Below are 11348 nucleotides of genomic sequence, written 5' to 3' on the forward strand. Positions count from 1 at the left end.
CGCTACTAGTACAGAGCCCATTCACTTTGAAAAAGTCACCATTCAGAGATATTAAAAGATTCACCATTCAGAGAGATAAGAACATTGTGAGGTAGGAACAGACTCAGGGAGAGTTGAGAGCTTTTAAAGATTTGCAGTAAGAAGTTCAATCATCAAAGGGCCATTGAAAATTTCACAAGAGAAGGAATAGAGACATGACAAAAATAATCATTGATGACACTTTTATTGATTTGATAAGGCAAAACCTTTTCAAAATAAATCATAAAAGCGGCAAAAAAAAGGAGACAAGAAGGTAAGTTGTGAGTAACGAAGCTTCGTATTTACAATCATTCAAAACCAATAAGGTAAAAACCATATTTCAGACAGAATTGAAAGGAGTGTGCAAACCACAAAGATTTATTTTTTAGATCACACTATTAGAATTTCTATTATATTAAGTTATCTTCTTGAACGCTAAAAGAAAACTGTCCGTTTCTGACTGCCCAAGTCACTTGATTTCAATCCTCATACCCCTTCCACGGAATGCCATTTTAGTGATACAAAGGAAAGATACTTTTACTTCTTTGTAAACAAAAAAAGAGCACAAGGTTGTCCTCCTGGTCATTATTAAGGTGGCACAATAGAATTAACACTAATGCTTTGCTTTTGGCTATTAAATTAAAAATATTCGGTAGTGGGCGGAAAACCAGACTAATTTAGGACCATCTCATTCTGTTGGATTCTGGATGACAATCAGGAAATAGTCTTTATCTGCAAGGAAAAAAAAGGAAGTTATTCCTCCATTGCTAATGTTCATTCACAGATTAAGAAAAATTCTTTTTCTTGTTTTGTCTTTTTACCTTGCACGTTTATCATACATTGACTAGTGACAGTAAATGTCACCTACTTAAATGTTCATCAACTGTACCTTGACTTTAAAGTAGTATGAGAAAATTAAAATCCCTGACAGCAAGTGTTCATTAGTGAGCGAGGTGCGCTTGACAGGTATTTCCTATGGCTAAATCAGGCCAGTCGCTCTAATCTTACTGTAGGGGAATAGTTCCAGCCTCTCTAGAGAACAGGATGCATCAAGCCGATGTAATTTAACGCACATTCCTACATTCTGGAACAACTCTCACTACCCTTCTGCATCTTCCACATGGGGATTCCGGATCACTAGATCCACATAAGCATAAATCTCTCAGCTATTCCCCCAGTGCAGCCACAACCAGAGCCTCTGTGCCAGCACAAATAGGTTGCTATACAACAAGGTTTCTCAAACAGGGACCGCCGCTTGTGTAGGGAAAGCCCCTGGTGGGACAGGTCGGTGTGTTTACCTGCCCCGTCCGCAGGTCCGGCCAATTGCGGCTCCCGCTGGCTGCGGATCGCTGCTCCGGGCCAATGGGAGCTGCTGGAAGCAGTGCGGGCCGAGGGACACAAGAGAATCTTCTTGCAAATTTACAGTTTGACTGGCAGTGAGATGGGAAAACTGATTCCTTCCCACACCCAATCATGAAGAGGCAGGCTCAGTTTAATAGAAACAGACCTAGCTCTGAACCGAGTATACCACCAGAACTTCTTTGGCTACAGCTACAGCATACTAAATTAGACAGTCGTGGGGAGGATTCACTTCTTTAGGCTGTATAGATTTTGTGCCATGGAAAGCTTCACAGGGAAGGATGAGACACATGCCACGAGGAAGGAATTTCAACAGGAGGCTTGGAAGCCTGATGCTGATGGACTTTTACCTGGAGCAATCATGATCTCATTTTTCTTGGAGCGGATCCGCAGGAACGTCAGGTCGTTCTGGGGATCAATGTCTCGCACAGTGCTCCTTGCCTTCATGATGAAGCTGTGCATTAGGCCTGCGTATTGCACTGTTGTGGAGTTGTCCACTGTGCTTTTGATAGGAATACCTGCAAAAAGAGACAGTACGTGTGGTGAGATAGTTAACGATGGTAACGTCTGAGACTAACTTAATTCCTGGCTACCCACTAGACACATCTGTCCAGTTCCTTTAAACCTCAGTAGATTTTATGCTTAAAATTTAGCATATTTAAAAAAAAAGTTTTGGAAACAAGGTATGACTAGAAACGCTTCTGTTACTGGTGCAGAAAAGTGGGGTGAAGCTGGGCTGCAGGCACTGCCCTGCAGAGTAGGAAACCCAAACAACACTACAGTCATGCAACGATTCCCAAGCTGGGCACATGGAGGGCTGCCAGTGACATGGTGCTGGCTTTCCCTCATTTTCAGCTGCTTCTGCAGACCTCCAGCCTTCCTTCCAAAGAGCAGCTGGAAACAAGGAGAAACTTCCACTAGGAGCCACCAACAGATACAGAAAAGAGAAGGTATAAGAAAAACTCTTAAGGAACATAGATGGTAGCAGAGCAGAGTTGCTCGCCACCACTGGGACCAGAGCACTCCATAGGTTTGTGTAACATCAAGATTTTTTCTGTTTGGGGGCGGGTGTGCTTTACAGCCAGGTGCCATATGAACTGGTCCACTGGAGGCTGCTAATGGGATGCACTGAATCAGTGTGCCACCTTGGCTAGGACCGATCCGTAAGGATGGGGAGGTAGCAGTTGGTCTGCTCCACAACCTCCTCCTGAGGGGGCTTTCCAGTACCAGCGCCCTGGCAGAAGCCAAAGAGTCAAACTCAGTCCACACTTATCGTATGCTGTAGTATGGGACTGATGCAGCAGCAAATTGCTAACATTTCATCTGTCTGGTTTTCAAGTACACTGAAGACGTATGCCCCCAAGCCCAGACGTTTGACCTTCCTCTCAGTTCTCAGACACCAGCACTACCAAGGAAGGGCAAGCCAAGTGCTGACTTGTAAATGTGGTCACCAGTGATCAGATCTTCCATAGAGCTGCCATTTATTTACCGAATGTCTTTTTTCTAAGACACTTACCAGTTCAATTAAAATTAAGTGTTAGAAGATTTACTGTACACTACAGATCAGAAAAATCTCTTCACCGTATTGGCAAAATGAGCGTGCCTTGTTCTACATTCTATACATTTTGATATTTTTCTTCTTGGCTGCAAAGTTATTCTTAAAATGCATGGGGACAAATTCTGCTCTCAGGTGCCTCTGCTCAATGCCACTGACTTCAACAGGCTTGCAGAGAGGCAGCTTGACGTACCTGCCTCTCTAAAGGAGGAAAACATATCTAGAGAGACATTTAATCTCTTTGTAAATAGCAAATTCATTGATCTTTAAAGTGCCCTGTTCTAAAAAAGTCACATCCTTAGGAAATACAGCCAGAGTGGCAGGATACCTTCTGAATTAACAACAATGATTCCTTGGACGCCCTTTTGGCTCTGAATTCGCTTCAGTGTTTCTTCCACCTCAGCCTGCAAAAAACAAACAACAAAAAGATTAGGCAACTTGATGTCATGAAGGTGCAACCTGCCTTCAAATAATGCTTTGTAATAATGTAGCTGAAAATAAAACTGAGCCAAGATAATTCCAATAGATATTACTCATTTTCTCAGAGCAAAGCACGGCTACTTTTGGCACCATCATATCACCAAAGCCTTTTTAGTTGTTTTCAAGCCCGTTGTTGTCTGTCAGCCATTTGCCATAACAAGCCTTTGGAAGCCTGAAACCTGTTCCCAAATACATCCCTCACCCTTTCTCCCTATCCCTCACTGCAATACTGGTTTCTCATCACAGATTTGCTCATGGGCACAAGGCCACAAACACACACACAAGAGTTTTGTTATGATAGGGTTGCCAGCACTTTTATTATTATTTTACAGTTAGATCAAGGACAGTGCTGCAGCACTTGTTTTGAAAAAATGCACAGAATTTACAAATAAGTAAGAAAAAAATATCAAGTTTTGGGGTAAAGACTCTCCCCCTCCATTTATCAAAAATATGCTAAGGGCAATGAACAAAACAAATGAGGGGAAAGAGTCTGGTTTACAACCATTAGCCTACAAAAGCAATTCATGGTGGATGGGCTATTGGTATCTATTGCCAACAGTTTATTCTACTGCTTTAAAAAGTCAACATACAAAGAAATCTGCAAAGATATTATTATCCGTTTGTTGTCTCTGTAAAATCGGTGTCAACTCTGAAAGATTTTGAAAGTTTGCTTAGCAATGCTTGCTCTTACCTCAATCACAACTCACTTGGGATCTCACTAATGGAGCCTAATGATCTGAGTGGCCTAGGTGTGATTCTGCACAGTGCTGAGCGCTCCTTGAGAGGTGCTGGGCACTATGAATTCCCACTAAAGAGAATGTGGGGCTGGGGCACTCAGCACCTTGACTGACTGAGCTCCACAAAGCAATGTCAGGCAAAACAGACTTCTACAAACAAAGGAAGATGCTTGTCTTCACAGGAACAAGGAAACAATTGCACAGGAGACTAGGCAACCACGTCTGAAACAATGCAGTTCTAACTGCTGGCAACCATGGGAACTGTGTAACATTGGATTTGTTTTGTGTCTGCAAACTACAGTTAGTCTTATCCAGCACGGAAAATCAAGAGCTACTTAAAAATTATTATCAGGCATGGAAAATCATAGCACACATTTCAAAATGAAGGAAAGGGGATTGTAACTAAAAGCAGATTGTAACAAATGAGTCTTATGCTGGAGAAGTGGAAAAATAAACAGCTGGAGACAGGACTTTTAAAAATTCTTTCAGATTTAATAGAAATTGTTCTGTTTAAAGCCCCAACCCTGCAACCTGTTCCATGCATCTGGGCTCTACTGACTTCCAAAGAGTGTTGCCTGAATATAAGGATCCATCTGTGCAGAACAACATCTGATTTTGCATTTCTTCTCGGGTAGCAAGTGAGATTAGTCAGTTTCTCTTTTGTTTTTAGCTCACATAGACAGATTTTAAAAGGATAAAAAGGGAGTGTGGTGCTCAAACACCAGTTCAATAGGACTTGGGTGCCTAACTCCCTTGGGCTCAACTGAAAATCCCAGCTGTAGACTATTTCATTTTCAGGTTCCCATCTGTAATCCAGGGGAACATCTGTTTTTTAAGAAAATATTTCAGCTGTATTTTTTTGTAAACAGAAACAGTCTATGCTGATCTTTGTAAAAGTTTGCTTTCAGTGTCTCCTTAAATAGAATTACAATAGATAAAACAACAATAACCATTCCCTCCCAACCACTAATATTTCCTCAGGGAAGCACCTTATAGACCAGCCACCATGGGTGACTTGATACATCCCAGTGCCCACACTTATTTGAAAAGAGACATTCAAGCCATACAGTCAACGGCATTTATTAAAGTGAGTTTTTTTCACTCACCTGAAGCCATGCAGTTAAGGCAGCGGTTCCCAAACTTGTTCCGCCGCTTGTGTGGGGAAAGCCCCTGGCAGGCTGGGCTGGTTTGTTTACCCGCCATGCAGGTTCGGTCGATTGTGGCTCCCAGTGGCCAATGGGAGCTGCTGGAAGCAGTGGCCAGTACGTCCCTTGGCCCACGCTGCTTCTAGCAGCTACCATTGGCTGGAGCAGCAAACCGCAGCCACTGGGAGTGGCGATCAGCCAAACCTGAGGACGCGGCCGGTAAACAAACAAGCCCGCCCCACCAGGGGCTTTCCCTGAACAAGTTTGGGAACCACTGAGTTAAGGGATAGTGCACTGGACTGGGAGTTACGGGTCCGGGTTCTATCCCTGGCTGTGTCACTGACTCCCTGTGTGGTCTTGGAAAATTCACAGAACCTCTCCATTTCCCCATGTGTAAAACAGGGACTTCAGTTGCCTTTCTTTGTAATGTGCTCAATCACAAATTATTAGCTTGAGAGAATTCAATTATGTAAGAATAATTTCTTCCATTGCAAGAGTTACTGTGTAGAATTCTATGGTCTGTGTCAAACAGAAAGTTGAACTCAATAATCACTGTGGTCCTTTCAGGCCTTGAAATTTAGGACTCTGAGCATATGTCTACACTGCAATAAAACACCCACGGCTGGTCCTTTTCAGCAGACTAAGGCTCACTGGGCTGTGGGACTACAAAACCGCAGGGTAAGTGTTTAGGCTTGGGCTGGTGCCTGGGCTCTGGAAGCCCACAAGAGGGTATATCTACACTGCCATGTAAGCCCAGGGTTCAAACTCTGACTCAAGCCTAACCCCACTTCAGTCTACATACAAATCACGCTAATCCAGGGCTCAGATGCAGGGTACCAGGAGCTCCTGGGGCTGGAGGGTCTGATCCTAAGTCCAGCTGAGACCCAGAGTTCAAGCCCTATTGCTTTGAAGGGTAGATGCAGCCCCACTGGACTCGTGCTCTGGGAGTTTGCCAAGAGTATCCCACAATCCCATGGACTGACTTTTTTTGTCTTTTGGGTAGTCAAGTTTGGAGGACAATCAAGTTTTCTCACATTGCACCATGAACAAATGGGTAGAGCTGCCACAGTTAGGGAGGGTGCTAAAAAGTCTGGATATGGGTGGCCGGACTCAGGCTAGCATAGTGCAGTGTAGACACCGGAGTCCCTTGTCTGTGTTATTCAGGACCCAGGGTTCAACAATTCCTAACCTGGGGGCTACAAATGCAAATACTCAAGCTCTAGATTCATAGGGCTCAGCTTCCTCTGGGCCCAGGAGGCGCTCAACCCACTGCTTCACACCAGGCCCCACTCCCACTTGACCCTTTCCCCCAAACCTCCATCCCCATCCTGCCTTTTTCTGCTCCCATGCCACATCCCTTGCCCGCACCCCACCTCTTCCCTCCCATTCCACTCCCTCCCCTGAGCATGCCCTGTCCCTGCTCCTCCCAGAGCTTCCAGCATGCCCTGCAGCAGCTGATCAAGGCAGGCGGGAGCTGGCTTTTGGTGGGTGCTCCAGGGCTGAAGCACCCACAGAGTCGGTGCCTATACCTAGATTAACAAACCCAGGATCTGCTAACTAAAGTTCTGCTAACCCTGGGCTTACGTTGCAGCACAGGTGCACTCTAAAGCACGCGTCGGAGGGCTCCTATAGATTGGCACAGGAGGAAAATGAATCCCTCCAAATTAACTAGAGATGTGAATTTGAAGTGGATGCGCTAAACCGCATTAAACCCCTGTGTGGCTGCTGCTATTGAGGGTACTGTCTTCACTGCCGGCCGAATCTGCGGGTAGCAATCGATTTCTCGGGGATCGATACATCGCGTCTCATCTAGAGGCGATATATCGATCCCCGAACTTGCTCCTGTTGACTCCGGAACTCCACCAGCGCGAACAGCGTAGCGGAGTCGACAGAGGGAACCGCGGACGTCCCTATCTTAGATCGATCCTCCCCCAGTGTAGACCAGGCCTCAGAATTACAGGGGCCTTAATTCAGTTTATCTTCATTCACTCTGGAGGTGAATCGGCCGAACCCAGTTTAAGCCCCTTGGTTCGGAATGAGGGTGCTTACCCAGGGGCATGAATGCGCTTTAACGAATCCCCATAATTAACGGTGTGGTGCTGTCAAGCCGGACTGATATAAAATGACCCCCCGGCCCCTTATTGACGGAGGCCCCAGGGAGGCCCCACTTCCTTCTCCGCCCCCCTCAGCCCCAGTCCTCCGAACCCCCTCGCGTTGCTCCAGGTTCCCCTGGCCCCGCCCATAACTCCGCACCCGGGTCCCCCGACCCGGGGCGCCTTAGGCTGACACGGGGTCTCGAACCACCGCCCTGGGTACAGCCCGCCCCCGCCGCAGGTGAGACGGTGGCCGCGGGACACGAGTGCGGCCCCGCCCTCCACTCACCATGTTGGGGGAGCTTCGCCTGACGCAGCTGCCGGACCCCCGCGGCACACAGCCCCGTCACGGTCCCAGCACGCATGCGCGGCCCCGAGCTGGGGATGGGCAGCTACGCCAGCCAATGAGCTGTGGCAGCCAGGCAACGAACGGGCTTTCGACTCGAGCCAAGGGAGCGGGTGTCGCCATTTCCGCAGCTGCTGGTTGCCCCGGAAGCGTTCGGGAGGGCGTTCCCCGGTTGCTGGGCGTGGGGACTCCTTGGGGGTTTCTTCGCTACCTGGGACTTAGGGGGGCTGCATGGCGTGCTGGGCCCACAGGGGCCTGGGTGCTGCCTGGTGGGCCCACGCGGGTCTGGGGGGAGCTGCTGGGGGCCCACACTTGTCTGAGGGGCGCTGCCTGGGGTGCCGGCTGGTGGGCCCACGCGGGTCTGGGGGGCGCTGCCTGGGGTGCCGGCTGGTGGGCCCACGCGGGTCTGGGGGGCGCTGCCTGGGGTGCCGGCTGGTGGGCCCACGCGGGTCTGGGGGGCGCTGCCTGGGGTGCCGGCTGGTGGGCCCACGCGGGTCTGGGGGGCGCTGCCTGGGGTGCCGGCTGGTGGGCCCACGCGGGTCTGGGGGGCGCTGCCTGGGGTGCCGGCTGGTGGGCCCACGCGGGTCTGGGGGGAGCTGCCTGGGGTGCCGGCTGGTTGGCCGACACGGGTTTGGGGGGTTATCTGGCCTTGGGATGCTGGCTGGGGGGCACAGGGGTCTGTGGTCGCTGGCTGCGGGGGCTGCCTGGAAGGCCCACAGGGGTCTGGGGGAATACCTAGGCCTGGATGCTGGCTGGAGGGCCCACGGGTCTGGGGGGCTGCCTCGGTGTTGGCTAGGGGGGGGCACAGGGGCCTGTGGTTGCTGGCTGGGGGGTCAGCTGCCTGCGGTGCTGGCTGGAGGGCCCACAGGGGTCTGGGGGGCTGCCTGGGGGCTAGTCGGGGGTTGTTGGCTGGGGGGGACATGAGGGGCTGTTTTGTAGGGTTTCTCCCTTGTGGACACTTCTGGGCTGACTGAAGGCCTGGGATCATCTAGTCTGAGTTCCTGCCTTGCCCAGTTCGGAGTGCCAAGCTGGAGCCTGCCTGAAGTCCTACCATCCGAGTGAGAGCAAGTATCATGGCTAGGAAGACACCCCCTTCCAAAAGGCACCACAGCCCTGGTGAGACATTCTGGTGGCTGATTGTTCGGTCATGCCTCTTGACAGTCAAGACACGTGCCCCCCCACCCCTTCACACACGCTCGTGCTGCTTGTTGGGGGTGGTTTAATTATGTCCATGGGAGAGTTCTCTCCCATTGGCATAGAGCAGCTACACAGGAGATCTTACAGTGATGCAGCTGTATCAGTAGAGCCATGCTGCTGGAAGGTCTCTAGTATGGACATAGCCTTAGTCTCTTTTTGACTGCTGCTGCACATTGAGTGGATGTTTTCAGAGAACTATCCACAATGACTCCAAGATCTCTTTCTTGAGTGATAACAGCTAATTTAGACCCCATCATTTTATATGTATAGTTGGGATTATGCTTTCCAATGTGCATTACTTTGCATTTATCAACATTAAATTTAATCTGCCATTTTGTTGCCCAGTCACTCAGGTTTGAGGGATCCTTTTATAGCTCTTCGCAGTCTGGTTGGGTCTTACGTATCTTTAGTAATTTTGTAGCATCTGCAAATTTTACCACCTCACTGTTTACCCCTTTTTCCAGATCATTGATGAATATGTTGAATAGGACTGGTCCCAGAACAGACCCTGGGGGACACCACTATTTACCTCTCTCCATTTTGTAAACTGACTATTTATTCCTACCCTTTGTTTTCTATCTTTTAACCAGTTACCAATCCATGAGAGAACCTTCCCTCTTATCCTGTGGCAGGTTACTTTGCGTAAAGGGCATATGGCAGAATTCAGCTCTGGAATACAAGTCCATTGACTAGGGAAATGCCTTATTCACCATGGCTGAGTTTAGTTTATGAAGTCTCATTCTATTTCATGTTCTGACCACATTCCATCACTGCCATTGATTGGATCAGCTCATTATTTCTGTAAATGAGTGTTTTATTCACCAGGTTGTTCATAGAATCCTGAATACTAGTGCAAATAACTACTAGGGAGAACAACCATGCCAGAAAGGAGGCCTGCCACCCTTTTGAAGAGCTCCATCTATTACACTGTGGATAGGGCTCTACCAAATTCACAGTCCGTTTTGGTCAATTACACTGCCATAGGATTTTAAAAATTGTAAGTTTCATGATTTCAGGTATTTAAATCTGAAATTTCACGGAGTTGTAATTGTAGGAGTCCTGACCCAAAAAGGAATTGGGGGGGTCACAAGGTTATTATGTTGGGGGAGGGGGTTTGTGGTAATGCTACCTTTAATTCTGCACTGCTGCTGGCAGTGGCACTGCTCTCAGAGCTGGGCAACTGGAGTGTGGAAGATGCAGACTGGGAGCCCAGTTCTGAAGGCAGAGCTATCACCAGCAGCAGCGGAGATGTAAGAATGGCATGGTCTGGTATTGCCACCCTTACTTTGTGCTGCCTTCAGAGCTGGGCATGGCCAACAGCCACTGCTCTCCAGCTGCCCAGCTCTGAAGTCAGTGCAGAAGTAAAGTTGGCAATACTGCAATCGCCACCCCCAAATAACCTTGTGACCCCCTTGCAACTCCCTTTTGGGTCAGGACCCCCAGTTTGAGAAATGCTGGTCTTCGCCAAGAAATCTATGTAGTATAGGGTAAAAGCACACAAAAGACCAGATTTCACACTCCGTTTTTCGTGACCGTGAATTTGGCAGGGCCCTAATATGAAGTTATAGGACAACTGTAAATTTCGTTGATCTTTTGAAACAGAAGAGGGGCTCATCTTTTTCAAAAGCTTTGGTCACATGGCATTGTTTCTGTTCTGTCATTGGAAGATCTGTCACACTGCCTGAATGTCAAACACAGCCAGGCAACATTGCTTGAAACTTAGAAGGTTCAATGAAAAATCCAAAATATTTTTGCAAAAATTTTTTCACGCTTTTTTGATCAGCTCTAATAACAAATATTGAATGTTCATTGCAATTAATTTGCAAACAGATTAGAGACTGAAATGCAGTCGCTCTCACCAAGCAAGTGAATAAAAATCACAACAGGGTGACACATAATTCATGAACAATAAAAATCCACTAAATTCGTAGGAGAAATTATTTGTAATTAATAATTCATCCACTCTCCCAGTCAGGAGACACATGATCAGCTCAGCCATTATTTTTCCAACACAGAAAGAGAATGCAAAAGCGCCATGCTGCATGCTCAGTTCCAGGCATCTAAGCCATCAGGATTCTCACAGCTCCCACAGCACATTCCAGTCAAATCCTCCACCATCTACCATGAGCAGGGAAATACTGATGTTACATCCAGGGATAGAGAGATTAATGGACTCAGTTCTGGTATCAAACTGCCTGCAGAATCTAGCATAACCATATAAAAGCCCCATGTCATCCCCTCCTGAGCTTCACTGTGCTGCACAGATACTCACATTCTGCATGGACCTTGAGCTACTGCACGTTTGGAATTCATCTCCCCCAGCATTTCCTGTAATGATACAGGGGTAGAGGCTGCCCTTGCACTGCATGAGGGGGTGTCAGCAGACTTCTCATTCCCTCTCTGCATTCAAACAGCAGA

The 11348-nt window shown here is 47.9% G+C and overlaps 1 protein-coding gene across 1 annotated transcript; it reads right to left on the minus strand.

The window, feature by feature from the left end:
* Positions 1–204: 204 nt before the first annotated feature.
* On the minus strand, positions 205–7777 carry DYNLRB1 (dynein light chain roadblock-type 1). Its single transcript, XM_030533413.1, has 4 exons — positions 7677–7777; positions 3261–3336; positions 1728–1895; positions 205–750 (listed from the first exon to the last, which is right to left on the minus strand). Exons 1-4 carry the CDS (start codon positions 7677–7679, stop codon positions 707–709), a joined length of 291 nt encoding a protein of 96 aa, XP_030389273.1. The 5' UTR covers positions 7680–7777; the 3' UTR covers positions 205–706.
* Positions 7778–11348: the final 3571 nt, after the last annotated feature.

Source organism: Gopherus evgoodei, chromosome 14 (assembly GCF_007399415.2).
Source record: "Gopherus evgoodei ecotype Sinaloan lineage chromosome 14, rGopEvg1_v1.p, whole genome shotgun sequence".
In the NCBI taxonomy this organism is placed as follows: Eukaryota; Metazoa; Chordata; order Testudines; family Testudinidae; genus Gopherus; species Gopherus evgoodei.

Coding starts and splice junctions, on each gene's coding strand:
- DYNLRB1 (XM_030533413.1), bottom strand. Junction 1,896..3,260: donor CATTGTTGTTAATTCAGAAG/GTATCCTGCCAC, acceptor CTCTTTTTGCAG/GTATTCCTATCAAAAGCACA. Junction 751..1,727: donor TGAGATCATGATTGCTCCAG/GTAAAAGTCCAT, acceptor TTTTCCTTGCAG/ATAAAGACTATTTCCTGATT.